The following is a 22,366-nucleotide window of genomic DNA, read 5'->3' on the forward strand; positions in this document are numbered from 1 at the left end:
CTGGTGTGGCTAGGAGGATGCAGCCATCCTGTTGTTATGAAAGGCTTGTGTTCAGAGTGCGGCCAGGATTTGATACAAGATATGCCAGTATCCACAGCAACTGCATCAGTGGTTCATAGTGTACCAGAATTGGTGGACTTATCTGTAACCAGAATTGGTGGTTAGCTCTGAGCAAGCTGAACCATTAGGAAGAGAAGACCAGGAGGGGCTATGATGCTGATGGTAGATTTGGATTGCAACCATCATCAACCACAGCCAGTGTTGCGATTTTTATGATTTATTAAATTTATTAGTCACTTTATCTTGCTCAGGACAACCCAAAACAACTTACAACCAAACAAACAAGTGAAGAAATCCCGCATAAATACATTAAAACCAAGAGGAAAAAGAAATACATTAAAACATCCCACCGACATTTAAAAGACCGCAGATAGTTAAAGAAATGAGGCCAGGTTATAGAAGAATGTTTTTGCCTGGAACATAAAGATATATAGTGATGGCACCAGGCAAGTCTCCCTGGGGACAGCATTCCACAAATGGGGAGTCACTGCAGAAAATACCTGTTCTCCTGCTGCCAACTACCAGATCTCTCATGGAGTGGGAAAACAAAGAATGGCCTCAGATGATGAGCAAAGTGTTTGGGTCAGTTATATGTGACTAGTTATTCCACAAACTGCAACTGTCATTGCAATGAAATTGAGGAGACAACAGATCACACAGGTGAGATAATGACAGGAACTCATTTTCTCTGCTTTATAAGTGGATGCAATGTTAGTTTGAGAGAACATTCCCAACTAGAAATACAGAAAAAAATCCCCACCTACCCCCCAGATCCCAGATACCCAGTTGGTATTGGCAATTGCATGGGTAGGCAGGTATAATGTATCTGGGTGATCAATTAGGTTCTGGGGAGATCTCTCACCTGCAGCATCAACCCAGTTTCCTAAGATTTCCTCCTGCACTGTTGTGCCCCTCAACAGGTGTCACTTGCAAAAGAGTAGCTGAATGAAATAAAACCTCCTGGTGTTTTGTTTCACTGTTTGGTTTTTGTTATCAGGTGCTCCTTTGTATTCAGATCAGGCCTGAGTACAATAATGTAGCACTTGGGAATGAAGATGCAGCCCAGAAGCCCAGCACTGGAGGCTAAGATAGAGAAAACCTGCACAGCTACCATGTACTTCCCCTTGGTGCTCAGGTAGGTGGGAACAAAGGACACCCAAACACTGCAGAAGACCAGCATGCTGAAGGTGATCAGCTTAGCTTCATTGAAGGCTCCAGGAAGCTTCCTGGCTAGGAAAGCCACCGTGAAGCAGATGGCAGACAGGAAACCCATGTAGCCAAGGGAACCATAAAACATGGCAGCAGACCCTTCATTACATTGCAGGATGATCTGCCCAGCTTGGGAGCTCATGTCAGAGTCTGGGAATGGGGGAGAGGTTCCCAACCAGATGGTGCAAATGATCACTTGGACACTGGAACAGGAAAGGACAATGGAGTTGGCCAGACTCTTCCCCAGCCATCTCCTCACCTTGTTCCCTGGCTTGGTGGCCAGGAAGGCCAGGACCACAGTGATTGCTTTAGCCAACAAAGAAGAGACGGCAACTGAGAAGATGATGCTGAAGGCTGTTTGTTGGAGAAGGCAGGTCACTTTCCTTGGCCGGCCAATGAACAGGAAGGAGGACAAAAAGGAAAGCAGGAGGGAGATGAGGAGGATGAAAGAGAGGTCCCGGTTGTTGGCTTTGACTATTGGAGTTTCTAGGAATTTAAGGAAGATTCCTAGCACACAGCCTGTGGTGATGGAAAAGAAGAAGGCAAAAGAAGCCAGGAGGATCCCCAAAGATTCTTCATAGGCCAGGAAAGTGATAACTTTGGGAACACATTGAACTTGACCCTTGTTTGGATACTGATCTTCTGGACATTTGGTGCAGTGTTTTGCATCTGAGGGGGAGAAAATGGGTGCCTTAGCATCATTTACATCCATTACTATCTTTGTTCTATTGCATTTTGAAAAAATATGCTGAAGTCAGGAGGCAAGAATGTGCAATAAGGAATGAACAACATTGGTTTCTTAATTGGCGTATTGTACCATTCCTTTCCCCTCAGGTGACAGGGGTGGCACATAATTTTTTCCTCAAAATTTATTGTCAGAAATTTCTTGTGACGTAGATAAAGATGAAAGGCAGTGACTGTCCGCCAGAGATGCTTCTGGTGTCTTGATTGTACAGCTTTTGCAAATGCTGAATACACACCTCTTTACCTTGACCCTTGACATTTATGGTGTTTTATTTTGTGGAGCGTAACTGTTCTACTAAACAATTCAAAGTGTTGGTGCTGACCTTTAAAGCCCTAAATGGCCTCGGTCCAGTATACCTGAAGGAGCGTCTCCACCTCCATCGTTCTGCCCAGACACTGAGGTCCAGCGCTGAGGGCCTTCTGGTGGTTCCCTCGCTGCGAGAAGCCAAGTTACAGGGAACCGGGCAGAGGGCCTTCTCGGTAATGGCACCCGCCCTGTGGAACGCCCTCCCACCAGATGTCAAAGAGAAAAATAACTAACAAACTTTTAGAAGACATCTGAAGGCAGCCCTGTTTAGGGAGGCTTTTAATGTTTAATAGGTTATTGTATTTTAGTGTTTTGTTGGAAGCTGCCCAGAGCGGCTGAGGAAACCCAGCCAGATGGGCGGGGTACAAATAATAAATTATTGTAGTTGTTGTTGTTGTTGTTGTTGTTGTTGTTAGTATTATTATTATACTGCCCTGTTCCACCTGAAACGGATTCATTTAATATAAATTATATATCTGGCCACTGAATTTTAAAACAGGGGAATAGCCCACAGTTCGCTTCCTTGAGGCCATTTGTTTCAACCTACTTCCTGTAATTTAAGAAGGTGATTAAAAATAGAGATGTCAAGAAATGATCCACATTTAAAAATATCTCTATCAGAAAATGCCTCTGAATTAATCGCTGACCTCTTTCTAGTTCTCCCTTGGAGTCACCCACCTTCCCAAGTGGAGATGGTCCCTTCCATACATGGAGCACAGCCATAGCAGCAAACTGCCTCTCCTTCTTGAACTACCTTGGCGTATCCCGGGCGACAGCTTTCAGTGCACCTGGAGCGAGGCCTGGTCTAATCATAAAGAGAAGATGCTGCGTTAAAGGGACAATAAAGGGAGTATTTGTGTCTACAGAGTTCACTTACAGAGTTTGGAAATGACCCTACAGGATCTCTTGTCCTTCTTATCTATGACTTTTTTCAGGGAACCACTTTTGATGCAGAATGACATGGTAGGGAAACCTCCTGGCTGTGTTTGCTTGCTTGTTCCAAAATTATATACAGTGGTACCTTGGGTTACAGACGCTTCAGGTTACATATGCTTCAGGTTACAGACTCCGCTAACCCAGACATAGTACCTCGGGTTAAGAACTTTGCTTCAGGATGAGAACAGAAATCACGTGGCGGCAGCAGCAGGAGGCCCCATTAGCTAAAGTGGTGCTTCAGGTTAAGAACAGTTTCAGGTTAAGAACATTTTCAGGTTAGGTCCTTTAATTGCAGTATGGGATAGGTATAAAAACCTATTAGAACCTAAAGTACCACACTGGTTATCTCCGTTAGAAGTTATGAGCATAAAGAAAATTAATATGAGAGGCAATTGGATCACATATGGACAATTGTTATTTAAAGAAGGGGGAAATGGAAAATGAAACCATATGAACAGGTTAAAGAATATGTATATGATTGGTTGCATTATTTTCAAATAAATGAAATGTTTAGGAAAGATATCAAAGATGGCGGTTATGCCGACAAAGATTCAAAATTTCAGGTTGAAATAATAAATAATGACCCCAAAATTCTATCCAAAATGTACAAGTTGTTGTTAGAATGGAATCTGAAAGATGAGGAAGTCAAGTCGGTAATGATACATTGGGCCAGAGATGTCGGCTATAATATACAATTTGAGGATTGGGAAAAATTATGGAAAGAAAATTTAAAATTTACAGCATGTATGACGTTAAAAGAAAATGTTATGAAAATGTTTTATAGATGGTATATAACACCGGTGAAATTAGCGAAAATGTATAAGACATGTAATAAGTGTTGGAAATGTAAAGATAAAGAAGGTTCTTTTTATCATATGTGGTGGGAATGTAAGAAAGTGAAAGGCTTCTGGGAAAGGATATACAATGAGTTGAAGAAGATTTTAAAATATACATTTACAAAGAAACCTGAGGCCTTTCTGTTAGGAATACTAGGAAATGAGATAAAGAGAAAGGATTGTAAATTTTTCCAGTATGCAGTGACAGCAGCAAGGGTGCTACTGGCTCAGAAATGGAAACAACAGGAAATACCGCCAGTGGAAGAATGGAGAATGAAGTTGTTAGACTATGCTGAGTTGGACAAATTGACTGGGAAGATTAGATACTTAAGAGACCAAAAGTTCATCAAGGACTGGGGGAAATTTGAGGAATATCTGGAAAGCATAAGTGAGGGACAGATAACGCTAGAGGGGTTTTAAAAAGCACTGTGAAAAACTGAGAAGTATTGTCTAAAGGGAAAGAAAATGAAGGGTATAAACAATGACAATACAAACTAGGGAATGTGCAATTAAAATAATGACTATGGATGATTTACGGAAAAGCTGAAGGAAGTCCAGAAAAGAAACATTTTGTGAAAAATTGGATGTGAAATTAGTATGTACGTTTTGTTTTGTTGTAAAATTAATAAAAGAAAATTATAAAAAAAGAACAGTTGCAGGTTAAGAACGGACCTCCGGAACGAATTAAGTACTTAACCCGAGGTACCACTGTATCTGACCTTCCTATCACAACCGCCAAGTGTCCCGATTTTCCAAGGACAGTGCCAAAATTACGAAAGTCTGATTTATCCTGGAATGTCCTAATTTCCCCTGCCAGTGCCACCGCTCCTGATCTCAGGGAAGAGGATGAGTCGGTGCTTATTCTGAGTGGCGGTGGCAGTGAGGGAGCATCCTGCTGCCTCTCTGTGGCTTTTCCATGGCTGCCTCTGCCAGCATCCTCCCTTTGGCAGCTCATAGTGGCTTCTGAAGAGCAGGCGAGGAAGAAAGGCTGCCACCACTGAGGCCCAGCCCTGTGTGATGCACTGGCTCTTGCTGCAGGTAGAGGGCGGAGGTGCCCTGGGAAGGAAGGAAGTGGAAGTGGAGAGGAGCACAAATACTCTTGATAATAATAATAATAATAATAATAATAATAATAATAATAATAATAATAATAATAATAATAATATATTTGTACCCCACCCATCTGTGGGCAGCTCCCAACAGAATATTAAAAACACAATAAAACATCAAACATTAAAAACTTTCCTAAACAGGGCTATCGTCAGATGTCTTCTAACAGTTAGATAGTTGTTTATTTCCTTGACATCTGATGGGGGGCATTCCACAGGGCAGGCGCCACTACCGAGAACATTCCCTGTAACCTCACTTCTCACAGGGAGGAAACCGCCAGAAGGCCCTCAGAGCTGGACCTTAGTGTCCGGGCTGAACGATGGGGGTGGAGATGCTCCTTCAGGTATACTGTGCTGAGGCCATTTAGGGCTTTAAAGGTCAGCACCAACACTTTTAATTGTGCTTGGTAACGTACTGGGAACCAATGTAGGTCTTTCAAGACCAGTGTTATATGGTCTCGGCGGCCACTCCCAGTCACCAGTCTAGCTGCCGCATCCTGGATTAGTTGTAATTTCTGGGTCACCTTCAAAGCCCCACAAAGAGCGCATTGCAGTAGTCAAAAAGAAATGCCTTGTGCATCCATGTCTAATCTTGCCCCTTTCTAAAATGTATTTATTGGTGTGTGTGTGTGTTTCTTTTTGTAAATCTACCAAAGAGTAAAATAAACTAAAACATGGATTAAGGGGTTTTCTCATGACGGTGGAGGGTGTGTGCTGTGTCCTGTTGGGTGGAGACAAAGATAGGGCGGTTGAGAAGGGCCTGTTGGAGGGGAGTGAGACATGTCCCTATTTGCATCAAAGTAGAGAACAAAAGATACAAAAACAATATAGCAATCCAAGACTGCAATAACCAAACACACTTACGAAGAGCAGCAGCTAAATAAGCCATCACCTGAAGAAGTTGCCTTCTGAATTATTATTATTATTATTATTATTATTATTATTATTATTATTATTATCATCATCATTATACAAAAGAGTTCTGATTTGCTATATGAGGGGACCTGCAGGTTCCAACCACTGCTCTACCTATTCAAAAGGACTTACGCCCGGGTAAGTGTGCCCCGGGTTACGGTTGAACTTCCCTTGGAACTACTCGACAGGTTATTTGAGCTCAACACTTACCATGTGGCTTAAGTTGTCTCCTACCTTGTTACTACCTTTGGGCCACACAATGGCTTCTGAATTAATGGTGAACTTGAAATAAGTAGGTGTCTCTTTCTCTATATTCCCAACTTTCACTCTAAAAGAAGACTTATTGGGAAGCATGACCCAGTTCTCAATATCATAGTTGCCTGGCAGCTCCCCATTCTCGTCCAGTCTGAGGCTGCCCATGCAAGTGTTCAAAAACTGCATTTCTCTTAAGGAAGGATGAAGCTGAAATGGCAGGAAAAACACCAGCATTAAGGAAATAGAAAACCGTGTTGAATATCTCAGCCCTGTAGACTGTCATACACGAAGGCTGCATCATAATAATAAAAATCTTATTATTTATCCCACCTGACTGGGATGCCCTAGCCACTATGGGGAGCTTCCAACATATATAAAAACATAATAAAAATTACATGTTAAATTTCGCTATACAGAACTGCCTTCAGATGTCTTCTAAAGGTTATATGGTTACTCATTTCCTTGGCATCTGACAGGAGGGCATTCCACAGGGTGGGTGCCACTACCAAGAAGGCCCTCTGCCTGGTTCCCTGCAGCTTCACTTCTCACAGTGAGAAGGCCCTTGGTGCTGCATCTCACAATGGGAGTGGAGATGCTCCTTCAGGTATACTAGGCTGAGGCCATTCACAACTTGCATCTCTCTCAGGGCACCAGAGCGCAAGAACTAGATGGTAGGGGAGTGTTCTGTCATAACCAGAATAGGCAGAAAGGTTTACCTCCACCACAAGTGTCACTATTTAGATTTTCGTCCAAAATGGGCAAAACAAAAAAAGAATATCTGACTACCAAATTTGATTCCAGAGATGGGAAAATGGATTGCAGTGGGAAAGAAAGGAAACAGCAAAGGAAAGGAAATACCTGCCCTGTAAAACTGGCTAAAATTTATAAACTAAAATCGAATCTGTGTTGGAGATGTAAGGTATCAGAGGGATCCTTGTATCATGTATGGTGAGGATGTGATAAAAAAAATGGGGAAATATACACGAGGAACTGGAAAAAAAATGTTTAAAACAACACTTGGTAAGAAGCCGGAAACATTCCTTTTAGGAATTATAACAAATGACATCCCAAAAGACATGAAGTGAATCCTTTTTATATGCAACAGCTGCCGCAAGGTTATGGGTTGCAAAAAATTGGAAATCAGAAGAAGTACCAACATTGAAAGATTGGCAATATAATTTTTTTGAAATGATGGCAACAATTAGAATGCAATCTAATCAAAATCTCAAACCAGAATGGAAATGTCTAGAAGAATACATGACCGAAAGATGCTCCAACAAGAACTTATTGATATGTATAGACTGATTTCACAAAGTCAAGTTAAGCTAAGCAGATACATAAGATTGAATGCTTAATTATTAAGATACAGAATTACAATCTCAATAATAAAGTTACAAAATAATAACAAGGAAGTCACGCACGGGTGGAGGGAAGACATAGGGCAAGAAATAAGAAATGGATAAATGTTGGTACATAATGAAATGTGAAAATGTGAATTTACGAATATAATGTATATGTATCAATATGTAAAGGTTTCATATATGTATTGCAACATTAATAATAAATAAATTAAGTGGGGGAGGAAATACCTGCCATGGCTGTAGCCTTTGACGTTCCAGCCTGTCTCCTCCACTTGCCATCAGCATGACCTTAGATCTGGATGAATATGCAGCATTCAAAGCATGAGCCACAGCTTCGACACTGAAGTAAGTGATGTAGCTGTCTTGAGACAGGACTCTCTGCAGCTCCTCTTCAGGCACCATCTCCAGTTTCTCATTCTCTGTGCATCTTGTCCGACCTTTTACAGCCAACAAATGCTTTGAATAGAAACAATGAAATGCTTCACTCATAAACTTTTTAAGAAGGACAGAACCTGGGTTATAGAATTGATATTCTTTCTTTATTGGGGGCTTCATGACAAAGGCAAAAGAGCCATGGATGTACTGCAAGTAATCAGGGGGAAAAGCAAAATTCAAATTAATGTCCTGAAAATTTGTTGAGATCCAGACTTTTGCCCCAATTTGTTCCTCCATTTTTCTTTGTAGTATCATGATGGTTACCCATGCCAAGTGAGTGTTTTCATAATAAACAAATACATTGACTTGTCTCCATTTGGCAAAGGGTTCACTCTGGATGAGCTTTTCTCCTGCATACTTTTCTGGTAGTCTTTTTAACAAGGCAATGCAAATTTCATGGCTGATCAGCAGAGGAGTCAAGGCACTCAAGAACCTTTCACCGTTGTCATTGTCTGAAACAAAGAGGCCAATCCACGTCCATCCGAAATAGAGGAGGAACTTGACAATCCCCCAGCACTGAGTTTCTTCTCTGGGGAGTATCTGGTAGAGAAACGGGAACTCTCTTTTATCGTCAAGAAGTTGAGTAACCAAGCCAAAACTGATCTAGTGAGGAAAGGAAGAGATTGGTGTTTTATATTGCTTCCAGGATAATGAACAGATATTTAGTAACCTGACATTATTATTATCATTGTAATACACAATTTGTCCTGGTTGGTCTGGCTGGAGTTGTAGGCTGAAAGATTTGGACGTGCAAAATAACAAAAGCATTCTGGGAAATGACACCTGACCCGACCAGAGACGAATGGTTGGTGAAGATGATGGACTATGCCGAAATGGTGAAAATGACAGGAAAATCAGAAACCAGGAAGATAGAAACTTTAATAAGGAATGGGGGGATAGAAGTTACTTAAGAGAATACTGTAAACAACTAAAAACTTTGACAGGATTGTAGTGCACAGTGGTACCTCCATGAAAACCATGGAGAGGTAGAGGAAAGTCTAAGGATTCAGGGAATCCTAAATGTTGATGATTATGATTAATGTTTGAATTCAAATGCCTAGTGTAAAACTGAATTTAAAAAGGGAGCTGGGCATGTTTAGCCTGGAGAAGAGGAGGTTAAGGGGTGATATGATAGCCATGTTCAAATATATAAAAGGATGTCACATAGAGGAGGGAGAAAGGTTGTTTTCTGCTGCTCCAGAGAAGCGGACATGGAGCAATGGATCCAAACTACAAGAAAGAAGATTCCACCTAAACATTAGGAAGAACTTCCTGACAGTAAGAGCTGTTCGACAGTGGAATTTGCTGCCAAGGAGTGTGGTGGAGTCTCCTACTTTGGAGGTCTTTAAGCAGAGGCTTGACAACCATATGTCAGGAGTGCTCTGATGGTTTTTCCTGCTTGGCAGGGGGTTGGACTCGATGGCCCTTGTGGTCTCTTCCAACTCTATGATTCTATGATTCTATGAAATTATATTAAAAAAAAGAAAGATCTGGAGGGCACCTGCCTTTCACTCCCTTTAAGGAGTCTCAAAGCAGCTAACATTCTCCTTTCCCTTTCTCCCCCACAACAAACACTCTGTGAGGTGAGTGGGGCTGAGAGACTTCAAAGAAGTGTGACTGGCCCAAGGTCACCCAGCAGCTGCATGTGGAAGAGCAGAGACTTGAACCCTGTTCACCAGATTACAAGACTACTGCTCTTAACCACTACACCACACTGGCTCTCACCAGGTGGGTGAAGGTTGAAAGTAAGATCCCTGGATCCAGTCATGCTATTGTTTAGTTGTTTAGTCATGTCCGACTCTTCATGACCCCATGGACCAGAGCACGCCAGGCCCTCCTGTCTTCCACTGCTTCCCGCAGTTTGGTCAAACTCATGCTGGTAGCTTCGAGAACACTGTCCAACCATCTTGTCCTCTGTCGTCCCCTTCTCCTTCTGCCCTCCATCTTTCCCAACATCAGGGTCTTTTCCAGGGAGTCTTCTCTTCTCATGAAGTGGCCAAAGTATTGGAGCCTCAGCTTCAGGATCTGTCCTTCCAGTGAGCACTCAGGGCTGATTTCCTTAAGAATGGATAGGTTTGATCTTCTTGCAGTCGTCCTATGCTATATAGCCAAGGCTCTCCCCCCCCCCCCCGCCAGAACTCATCAGAGCTCAGCTCCAGCACCTCTCAGGTGGGTGCCATTGCCATTCTAAGAAAACAAGGGAGAAGTTAATGGTGAGCTCCAACACCTCTTTTCTAGAAAAATAGCACTGGCTATAGCTAAGCATTATCTAATTGGGGGGGTTCTGTCTCGACTTCACTGGAAAGAAAGTGGAATTTTCTGCAGTTGAACTTCTCTGCCCCTCCAGGCCCCACCCTTCATACCTGTGGGATTTTGTAGACGCCTGACAAGGCTGAAATCTGTTTTGAGTTTACAGAATTGCCCCCTTCAAGAACAGCCAAAAGGTTATTCTGTCTTCCACAGTGGTAGTTGGGAATATTGCTTTCCCCGCCTGAGACCAGGTCTAGCAAGGCATCAGAAGTGATCCTGGCATCAAAATAGTTATCATAGAGGTTGTAGCCCAGGGTGATGTTGGGTAAGAGCCTGGGATCACTGTTGATCTCCTGAATGGTGAACAGGAAGGACAAGATGTGCCAGTAGAACTTTGGCGTTGCTCTGTAATAAAAAGATACGTTAAAAAGTGTAAAGCTGCTATTCGCCAGTACATGAAAACAAAATGTCACATCTTTTGTTTTATCAATCTAAGGGCTTTTCTGGGCAATATATAACTCTGAACAATGTGGGCACAAAAATGCGCCTTTGAGTGCTCAGTTTGTGTTCTAGAAAGGGAATAAGGATGCAATCCCAAACCCACTTGCCTGGCAGGAAACCCTGTTCAATCATTCAGACTTATTTCTCATGGATTGATTGCACTGTAAGTCAGTAAATATCACTTTCAGCCCAGCAAATTGTGAGCGGTTGAGTCCTTTGGTTTAAAAATAAAAAGATATCACGAGGCCAGAAGGACTACATTTGCTCTCACTTTGAGTCTCCTTTGTGCAAGTGAAGTCAACAGTCAGCAGAAAGTGGGCTGATACTCAGACCCAAATATATTCACCAGATGCATTGCACTTGCCTAAGCATGCAATGGGGGGGGGGGGATGTTCTCTCAAACTGACATTGCACCCAGCTATAATGGAGAGATCGGTAGAAGGAGAAAACTTTGTGCAACACACATAGATAAGCTATGGAACTCACACCAACCTGGATGGCCTTAAAAGAGAATTAGACAAATTCACGGAGCTCTTCTGCTCAAATCCTGCTTTCTGGTTGCTCCCATCTGGTTGGCCATTGTGAAGAGTTTGGATTTGATATCTCGCTTTATCACTACCCTAAGGAGTCTCAAAGCGGCTAACAGTCTCCTTTCCCTTCCTCCCCCACAACAAACACTCTGTGAGGTGAGTGGGGCTGAGAGACATCAGAGAAGCGTGACTAGCCCAAGGTCACCCAGCAGCTGCATGTGGAGGAGCGGGGAAGCGAACCCGGTTCACCAGATTACGAGTCCACCACTCTTAACCACTACACCACACTGGTGAGAGCAGGATACTGGAATATATTGAATATATGGGCTCCCGTTGGCTGATCCAGGACTATTTCAGACTGAGGAACATTTTTTTAAAAAAAATAAAAAATCACATCCCCTCCCACATTATCAGCACAAAATACTTTGTAACTAACACATCAATGAGCACTGGCTGAACTCTCACACTCCCTTCCCCTCTCTCCAAATGTTCAGTTGTACAATGCATGCAGATCTTCTTGCTATAGAATACATATAATCCACACACACATACCTTCCAACATTTCTCCAATGAAAATAGGGACGACCATTATTAGTAGTATTATTAGTATTATTAGTATTAGTTTTAGTATCATTATATTTATAAAATGACTGGGTTGCCCCAGCTACTCCGGGCAGCTTTCAACCTATATAAAAACACGGCAAAAGTTTTTAAACTTCCCTATACAGGGCTGCCTTCAGATGTCTTCTAAAGGTTCTATAGTTACTTATCTCCTTGGCTCGGGGTCGGATAATTCCATACTCTCTAGCATTTCTCTGATGAAAATTGGGACATCCTAAGGAAAAGTGGGACACTCCTGGGTCAAAACAGAAACTGAGACGTCTTGTGTAAATCCAGGACTTTCCCTGGAAAACAGAGACACTCGGATGGTCTGCACACATTCAACCACATTTGCAACCTTTGTATTAGGTAGTAATGCTGGTGATCATGGAGAAAGCTGAAATAGGGACTGTTTCCCTTGTAAATAGGAACACCTGGAGCAGAGCGTGCAGAAACAAAGACACCCACCTGCACCTACTAACTTACCTCCTAACCTTCATTAATGGGGGTTGGGAAAAGTTGTGTAGGTATAGAATAATTTTATTTGGAGGTGTGTTTCCACTGATGAGGAAGTCTCCAGGGCGGTAGTAAAAGTTTACATCAGTTTGATCCCTGATCAGATTCAAGGGGCATTTTGTCTTCAGGTGCCCACAGATTCCACGAGGCATTAGCAGCAAAAGTAGAAGCAGAACCCCCAGAGAGATCATTCTGCCTTCTGCACCTTTCTTGTGAGTGCTCCTCTCTCCTCCTCAGCTAACTGATTAGAAGCCAAAAGCTATTGGAAGACCAAAGCTGCAGTGGCAATAAATTTATGCAAGCCTTCCCCACCCACTCACCCTTTTCCCTGCTCTAAATCTTGACTCAGTCTGATGCAAGAGATATTCCGGGTTTCAACTTTTTCCCTCCCAAGGCGCAGTGCAAAAATTAACCTCAGGCTGCCTCAGATCCTAATGTGTAGGAGACCTCCAGCAATGTCTCCCAAGCTTCAGAAATAGTAATTATAAAGGCAATAATTATAATTATTATTAATTGTAATAATTATAAAGGCAAGGCAACTCGTCCCTTCAATATCCTGGAGGCAGGTGTAGAGCTGGAGAAAAAAATGTATTTGTGAGAAATTGCAGATGTGGCGTCAAAGTACGATGTGAGTCGGAGTGAGGGGGGAGTTTGGCCTGAACTTTGCTGAGAGAAAACTGACAGCCCTGGTTGCAAAAGAGCAACAGCCCCCTTCTAGTGTTATTCCACAGCAATTGAGAGTTCAGGAGCCTCTGATCCTAGGATTCTTTTTCAAAACCATCTAGGTTGGTAAAAGGTAAAAGGACCCCTGACCATTAGGTCCAGTCATGACCGACTCTGGGGTTGCGGCGCTCATCTCGCTTTATTGGCCGAGGGAACCGGAATACAACTTCCGGCATACAGCTAAGCCGTTTCTGGCGAACCAGAGCAGCGCACTGAAATGCCATTTACCTTCCCGCCAGAGTGCTACCTATTTATCTACTTGCACTTTGACGCGCTTTTGAACTGCTAGGCTGGCAGGAGCAGGGACCAAGCAACGGGAGCTCACCCCGTTGTGGGGATTCGAACCGCTGACCTTCTGATTGGCTAGCCCAAGGCTCAGTGGTGTAGACCACAGCGCCACTAGCGTCCCATTGTATAGGAACATACAATCAGGGGGGGAAAGCAGGGATTCAGACACAATATATGGCAAGCAAAGTACCATGAATGTATTTGTCACAGTGTACCCACTATTACAAGGCATGCAGTACATGCAAGTGGTACTCTAGAATAATCAAAATAAATGCAACATTACAATAAATGTAACGGGAGCTCACCCCGTCGTGGGGATTCGAACCGCCGACCTTCTGATCGACAAGTCCTAGGCTCTGTGGTTTAACCCACAACGCCACCCGCGTCCCATCTAAATTGGTAGCCATCACCATAAAAGTGATTCATCTTCTCAACACACTCACACCACATGGGCTGAACACATCTTTTGACGGGATGTTTATTGTAGTACCTCTTTAAGAAACACTCGGTGTAATAATAATAATAATAATAATAATAATAATAATAATAATAATTTTATTATTTATACCCCACCCATCGGGATGGGTTTCCCAAGCCACTCTGGGTGGCATTTAGAAACATAGCAAAACATCATTTATTTATTTTTTTTAAAAAAAACTTTCAGCAAGTAGAACTAATGAAGGAACCTTTACAGTCTCTACACCAAAGGGGGGCAATTTGAATTATATGGGAGGCAATTCGAGAATGAGTTAGACCAAGTTAATGGCCTTTTAGGCTTCCTCCACATGAATAGTTCACTTTTTGAATAATAAAAATTATATGTGACAGGGTGAGGCACCAGAATTTCAGAGAGGCTTAGGTGGGGCATGGCCAAAAAAAAAGGTTGGGAACCACTGCTCTACTCACAAATGTCCACTAATGGGCTTCCTCTGTGTTCTGCTAGTTAACCTTGTTAACTTCACAGGGTGAGTCAGCCTGTTTATGGTCTGGAAAAGTTTACAATATATTGCTTGGCTTGGGTTGCTACCATTTTCTTTTACATCATCAGCTGAAGAAGGAGTTTCTCTTCGAAACTTGGATCACCGGGCTCCAGTCATATTTGCTACAGCTGCTCTGCCACTTCCAATAATTCCTTGCATCAGAGATAATGAAAACATATCATTTATTGTAATGTTGTACTTATTTTGATTATTCTGGAGTATCACTTGCATGTACTGCAAGCCTTGTAATAGTGGGTACACTGTGACAAATACATTCATGGTACATTGCTTTTTTTCTATTTGTATGTTCCTATACAATGGGACGCGGGTGGTGCTGTGGTCTAAACCACTGAGCCTTGGGCTTGCCAATCAGAAGGTCAGCGGTTCGAATCCCCACAACGGAGTGAGCTCCCGTTGCTCGGTCCCTGCTCCTGCAAGCCTATCAGTTCAAAAGCACGTCAAAGTGCAAGTAGATAAATAGGTAGCGCTCCAGTAGGAAGGTAAGCAGCGTTTCTGTGCCCTGCTCTGGTTTTGCCAGAAGCGGCTTAGTCATGCTGGCCACATGACCCGGAAGCCGTACGCCGGCTCCCTCAGCCAGTAAAATGAGATGAGCACCGCAACCCCAGAGTCATCTGCAACTGGACCTAACATTCAGGGATCCCTTTACCTTTACCTATACAATGGAAAACTTCCCTAAACAGGGCTGCCTTCAGTAGTCTTCTAAAAGTCAGATAGTTGTTTATTTCCTTGACATCTGATGGGAGGGCGTTCCACAGGGAGGGCGCCACTACCAAGAACGCCCTCTGCCTGGTTCCCTGTAACCTCACTTCTTGCGGTGAGGGAACCACTAGAAGGCCCTCGAAGCTGGAGCTCAGTGTCTGGGTTGGACAATGGGGGTGGAGACGCTCCTTCAGGTATACATATGGGCAACAGCAGCTTCAAAGCAGCTGAAGGGGGGACATTTTCAAAGGAATATGTGTTCTCCTCTTTCAAAGAGAAGGTAAAAGTCCAGCTGGGCTCCATGGGCCTCATAAATAGCTTTGTGTGTCCTGACTTGTGGGGACATCTTCAGGTTAGGAAACGGCTCAGGAGTAAACCCTACACAAATCCGGAGTCCCTAAGACGGGTGGATGGTGTCTTGTATGCCTCCTTCCGGAAACTCCTGCAGCCAAGCTGGAACCAAAGACATTGCTCTGCTTTCCTTTGGACCACATAAGTGAAGCCAAGAGGGAGGTCTTGTCATCTTCTTTGGATCCATTCCAGTCTGGCTTCCGTGCTGGTCATGGGACCGAGACGGCTCTGGTCGCCCTAACAGATGATCTCCGCAGGCAGCTGGATCGAGGCGGGTCGGGGCTGCTGATTCTTCTAGATCTGTCAGCAGCCTTTGACATGGTCGATCATGAACTCCTGGACCACCGCCTTGCCGACGTGGGGATCCAGGGCACAGTCCTTCAATGGCTGCGCTCGTTTCTCTCTGATCGGGGACAGAGGGCGGCGCTTGTGGGGGAATTGTCATCGCGCCACTCCTTGGTGTGTGGAGTGCCTCAGGGTGCAATTCTCTCCCCGATGCTTTTTAACATCTTTATGCGCCCCCTCGCCCAGCTTGTCCGGAGTTTTGGGCTGGGTTGCCATCAGTATGCTGATGACACCCAACTCTATCTGTTGATGGATGGCCATCCTAACTCGGCCCCAGACACACTGACTAGATGTCTGGAAGCTGTGGCTGGATGGTTACGTGGGAGCCGGTTGAAGTTAAATCCTTCGAAGACAGAGGTCCTCTGGTTGGGGCGGGACGATATGGGATTGAGGGGGCAACTCCCATCTCTTGCGGGAGTGCAATTAGTGCCAGCACCGTCCGTTAAGAGTTTGGGTGTAATCTTCGATACCTCCCTCTCTATGGAGGCGCAGATTACAGCTATAACAAAGGCGGCATTTTTCCATCTCCGCCAAGCTAAGCAGTTGGCCCCTTATCTCTCTCGCCCTGACCTAGCCACTGTGATCCATGCAACGGTCACCTCCAGACTGGATTATTGTAACTTGCTCTATGTGGGGCTGCCCTTGAGACTGACCCAGAAACTCCAGCGGGTGCAGAATGCCGCGGCGAGACTCCTTATGGGGTCTTCGCTGCGAGATCACATTCATCCGGTACTATACCAGCTGCACTGGCTCCCGGTGGAGTACAGGATCAGGTTTAAGGTGCTGGTTTTAACCTTTAAAGCCCTATACGGCCTAGGACCCTCGTACCTACGGGACAGCCTCTCCTGGTATGCCCCACAGAGAAACCTACGGTCTGCAAATAATAACATCCTCAAGGTCCCAGGCCTCAGAGAGGTTAGGCTGGCCTCAACTAGAGCCAGGGCCTTCTCGGCTGCGGCTCCAACCTGGTGGAATGCTCTGTCACAAGAGACTAGGGCCCTGCGGGACCTGACATCTTTCCGCAGGGCCTGCAAGACAGAGTTGTTCCGCCAGGCCTTTGGTCAGGGCGCAGCCTGACTCCCTCCTCTGGCAACCTGCACAGAATTTTGTTTAATCGGTTGCCATCAATTTGATTTTAACTAATTTTTATAATGAAATATTTTTAGAATGTGTTATTATTTGATTGTTTATTTGATTGTTGTTAGCCGCCCTGAGCCCGGCTCAGCTGGGGAGGGCGGGATATAAATAATTTTATTATTATTATTATTATTATTATTATTATTATTATTATTATTATTATTATTATTATCTGGACAGCCTAGGACCTCCATACCCATTTCTCAAGACTGTGACCCAGGGAGGTCACTTGGGTGCTGCTATCACAGTCGTTTGACTTCACCCCTGGAGGTGCCCTTTTTTGTCCCACTGCCCTTCCAAATATTCTGATTTCTTTCATTCCATGGAATGTTGTGAACCCCTAGGATGGAGGATGTGGGGAGTAGAATCCGGGTCCCTCCTGCACACAATTCAGCTCTGGTCCAGCAGTAGAATTTCTGCAAATTCACCAGGTTCCCTCTGAACCTCAGCCCTCTCTCCATCTTCCATTCCCAGTTGCAAGGATGGTTTTTCTCAGCATTCTTCAGCCATGAATCACAAGACCAAGATGGCCTCTTCTGGCTGTGGTGATAAACCACGAGCTGGGCATCCACATGTACTACGGCAGTGAACTGGAGCAGTTGTTGGCTGGGCTCGCATACTGCACTGTACAAACCATGCGTGGAGTGAGAGGAGGAACCTGGAAAGGAAAAAAGGAGGGGAAGGCTAAGGGGTCAAAACTAGCCTATGAATTCTCCTATATAATATCCCCCTGTACTTCCATGGGAGGTGAGTCTTTTGCTCTAATGACAGCTAAAACCGCACTCAGCATCCCCTACTGAATTCTTAAGGGTGGAGGGAAAACCACCTGGAATGCCCCAAGCCCCCAAACTCTGACCATCTAACCTACATAGCTGGGGAACCTTCTACTGATAACTCCTTCATGCTCCTTGCATGATCAGTAGTCCCTGGCTGGATCTAGACACATAAAAAAACATTTCAAGAAAACACGTTGTAAACCTCATATTGGGAAGGGCCATCAGGTGTCACAGTTTTTAATGTAGCTGGCTCCCCTGTCTTCTCCTGTCTGGTGGTTAGTAAGGAAAAATAGGTATACAGTGGTACCTCGGGTTAAGTACTTAATTCGTTCTGGAGGTCCGTTCTTAACCTGAAACTGTTCTTAACCTGAAGCACCACTTTAGTTAATCGGGCCTCCTGCTGCCGCTGCACCGCCAGAGCCTGATTTCTGTTCTCATCCTGAAGCAAAGTTCTTAACCTGAAGCACTATTTTGGGTTAGCAGAGTGTGTAACCTGAAGCGTATGTAACCCGAGGTACCATTGTATAGAAGAATTCCTGGATGCCAAGATCCTTGTTTGGGCCAACTACTTTCTGGCAGTTCCCAATCCCCAGCTGAGATTTAAAATAACAAAAAAGGCAGCAAAGTAAAGTGTGGAAACATAGGTTGTTAGACTTTTAAAATATGCCTTTCTAAATTCCTTCCAAAGTACCCCTCTTTCCACATATTTGCTAAGTTAAAAAATGGTTTACTTACAAACTCTTTAAGGTCCTGTGAATATGTTTTTCCATTCAGCAGTCAGAAAACCCAGACAGTAAAACATAGGTTCCAAAGTGGTGAAAGGTTTCTAAATTATTTGTGTAGAAACACAAGGGTAAGTTGTGTAAGCCATGCAGTTTGAACTAGGGGCTACCAGCTCATAACTCTTTTTTTAAAAAATTTTAATAAATTTTATTTCCAATATACACAGTTTTAAAATCACAAACATACCAAAAAGGAAAAATAAACAAATCTAAACAATAAAACATCAAGACGTAAGTATATTTCTCCAAAAGTCATTTTAACTTCCCTCCACCACGATTTGAGCTATATCACCTTTATAACCTTCTTGCAGATCCTTATTTCATCCTTTATCTTTACTTCGCAGATTCTATAATTCGCCTACTGTTATTTTAATATTGTCTAAGTTTTTTTCCATATATAATATAAATTTATTCCAATCGTTAATAAAGATTTTGTTACTCTGGTGCCTGATCTTCTGTGTCATCTTTGCTAACTCAGAGTACTCAAATAGCTTGTTTTGCCATTCACTAATAGTTGGGATATTAGATGTTTTCCAATTTTGTGCCAGCAGTATCCTGGCTGCTGCCATTGCGTACTGGAACATAATTTGATCTTCTTTCCTAATCTCCTCACCGACCATTCCTAGAAGGAATGCCTCTGGTTTTTTAGGAAATGTATATTTCAGTATCTTTTTCAGTTCGTCATAGATAGAACCCCAAAACTTCTTCACTTCTGCACATGACCACCACATATGATGGAAATCGCCCTCTTTTTTTTTACACTTCCAACATCTTTTGTCTCCAGTTTTGTACATTTTCCCCAGTTTGACAGGTGTAATATGCCAGCGATACATCATTTTTTCCATATTTTCTCGGAGGCTAACACATGCTGTAAATTTCATATCCTTAGTCCACAGTTTCACCTATCTCTCATATTCTAAATTGTATCCCAAATCTATGGCCCACTTTATCATGACCTCCTTCACCTCCTCATCTTTGGTATCCCATTCCAGTAATTGATTATACATTTTAGATAAAAGTTTACTCTTTCCTCCTAGTATTTCCACCTGGAATTTTGATTTTTTCTCACTCATCCCTATTTTTTTATGTTCATTCCATAGGGCATTAATTTGGTGTACCTGTAGCCACCCTATTGACTTATCCTTTAATTCTTCATATGATTTAATTCTCCACCCTTTATCCGATTTAATCAAGAGGTCTTCGTAGGTCCATCTTTGGTTTCCCATGTTTAAGTTTTTGATTGATGAGATATTAACTGGTGATAACCACCAAGGTATGCCCTTTTCCAACAGTCTTTTAGTTCTATTCCAAACCTCTAACAATGCTCCCCTCACAATATGATGGGAGAATCCCTTATGCACCCTTACTTTTTCCTGCCATAAATAAGCATGCCAGCCAAATCTAGCATCAAATCCTTCCAGGTCTAACACATCCAGATTTTCCAGAACTATCCAATCCTTAATCCAGCACAAACATGCAGCCTCATAATATAATTGCAGATTCGGGACGGCAAACCCCCCCTCTTTCTCTCCTATCTGTAAGCAGTTTAAACTTGATTCCTGCTCTCTTCCCCTACCAAATAAACCTGGACAAGGTCCTCTGCCAGTTCTTAAACATTGTCGTGCCTCTGATTACTGGAATATTCTGAAATAAGAATAGTATTTTTGGAAGGATGTTCATTTTTATGGCAGCCATTCGTCCCTCCCAGGAGAGTGTTAATCTACTCCAACTGTCTAAATCTTTTTTAATCTCACTCCAGGTTCTATTATAGTTATTTTCCACTAAATTTATATTTTTTGTCGTCATCCAAATGCCCAAGTACTTCACCTTTTTCACTACTTTGATCCCTGTTGGTTGTTCTAATTGAGTTCTTAAATCGTCAGCCAAATTTTTTGTCAGTATTTTTGGCTTATTTTTATTTAACTTAAACCCACATAGCTTTCCAAACTCCTCAAGCAGCTCTAGAACTTTTCCCACACCTTTTAATGGTTCTTCTAATGATATTACTAAATCGTCAGCATATGCCTTCAATTTATATTCTTTCACTCCAAGTTTAATTCCTCTTATTTCCAGTGTTTCCCTTATTTTATTTGTGATTATCTCCAATACCATAATAAACAGAAGGGGGGACAGAGGGCACCCCTGTCTTGTGCCTTTTGAAATCATAAAAGAATCTGTTAAGTTATTATTAATGATTAATTTAGCTCTTTGGCTCGAATAAATTGCTTTGATACCCTCCAAGAAGGGCCCCTTTATCCCTACCCTTTCCATACACTTTAAAAGAAAACACCAAGATACATTGTCGAAAGCCTTCTCGGCATCGACAAATACCAGAGCCGCAGGAATTTCATTTTTAAACTCTAGATATTCAATGATGTTAATTATATGTCTTATATTATCCTTCAACTGTCTGCCTGGCAAAAATCCGGCTTGATCTTTATGGATTGATTTCATCAGATATTTTTTCAATCTTTTTGCCATTATCTCAGCAAAAATTTTATAATCATTATTAAGTAGTGATATCGGCCTGTAGTTTTTTATGTCAAGTTTGTCCGCATCTGGTTTTGGTATTAAAGTAATATGGGCCTCTCTCCACGAGTCCGGTATCCTCCCTCCCTGCAAAATGTTGTTAAATACCTCACATAAGACAGGTGTTACGTATTCCTCCAAGACTTTATAATATTTTTGCGACAGACCGTCTGGTCCTGGGGCTTTCCCTGGTTTCATTTTTTGATAGCCTCCTTAACCTCATCCGTCGTTATTGGTTTGTTTAGATGGAATATTTCGTCTTCTGTCAGCCGCTCACCCCCATTTTTCTCCAGGTATCTTCCTATTTCTGCTATATCTTCATCCTCCTTTCTTTTGTACAAGGTTTCATAAAACTGAAGAAACATTCCCTTTATTTCATTTGGATCTTCTATTATATGTTCCTCTATTTTGATCTTATTAATCACCATTTGTTTTTTCATTTTCCTTAGCTGCCATGCCAGCAATCTCCCCGTCTTATTTGCAGATTCAAAGTATTTTTGTTTCATTGATTTTATCCTCCATTCTACCTCTTGCCCTAATAATGTTGAGTATTGAATTTGCAGCACTTTAGATATTTGTTTCATCTTTTCATCCTCGGGATTTATTATTAGTTTTTCCTCACACTCTTTCAATTGTTTCACTATTTCTTCCTTTTTTGATTCTCTTAACTTCCTTCTATAACTATTCTGTTGGATCAAAAATCCCCTAAGAACTGCCTTACTTGCTTCCCAGACTACATCAATTTTAGTTTCTTTGTTTAAATTCCACTCAAAATACTCTTTCAGGGTATTTTTGGCTTTCTCAATGATCTCTTCGATTTCTAATAGGTATTCGTTCATTCTCCACCTATACTGTCCCAATGATTTACATTTTATTTCCAAACTGATTGGATTATGGTCAGAAAGTGTTCTAGGTTCTATCTCGCACTTCCTTGTTCTTAATGTAAGCTCTCTTGAGGTCCGGATCTGATCGTTTCTTCCCCAACTTTGATGTGGTTCTGAAAAGTAGGTAAATTGTTTTATTATTGGGTTTTTAAACCTCCAGATGTCAATCAAATCTAGGTTTTCCTGTAAGTCCTTAAAAGATTTTGGAAGATTCCCTTGGTTCATTTTTCTTCTTTTTTCACTCCTATCCATTCCTGGGTCAGGGACTCCATTTAAGTCCCCTAATA

The 22,366-nt window shown here is 42.6% G+C and overlaps 1 protein-coding gene across 1 annotated transcript; it reads right to left on the reverse strand.

The window, feature by feature from the left end:
- Positions 1-1,033: 1,033 nt before the first annotated feature.
- LOC310700978 (vomeronasal type-2 receptor 26-like) lies at positions 1,034-22,034 on the reverse strand (the record flags this gene model as incomplete). The annotated part of the gene is made up of 7 exons (XM_083490934.1): positions 1,034-1,938; positions 2,999-3,125; positions 6,351-6,578; positions 7,961-8,770; positions 10,531-10,822; positions 17,553-17,766; positions 21,917-22,034. The coding sequence occupies 7 exons, from the start codon at positions 22,032-22,034 to the stop codon at positions 1,034-1,036; spliced, it is 2,694 nt and encodes an 897-aa protein (XP_083347060.1).
- Between the last annotated feature and the right edge of the window lie 332 nt (positions 22,035-22,366).

Source organism: Podarcis liolepis (genome assembly GCF_965112155.1).
Source record: "Podarcis liolepis genome assembly, chromosome: 2".
Taxonomy (NCBI): Eukaryota; Metazoa; Chordata; class Lepidosauria; order Squamata; family Lacertidae; genus Podarcis; species Podarcis liolepis.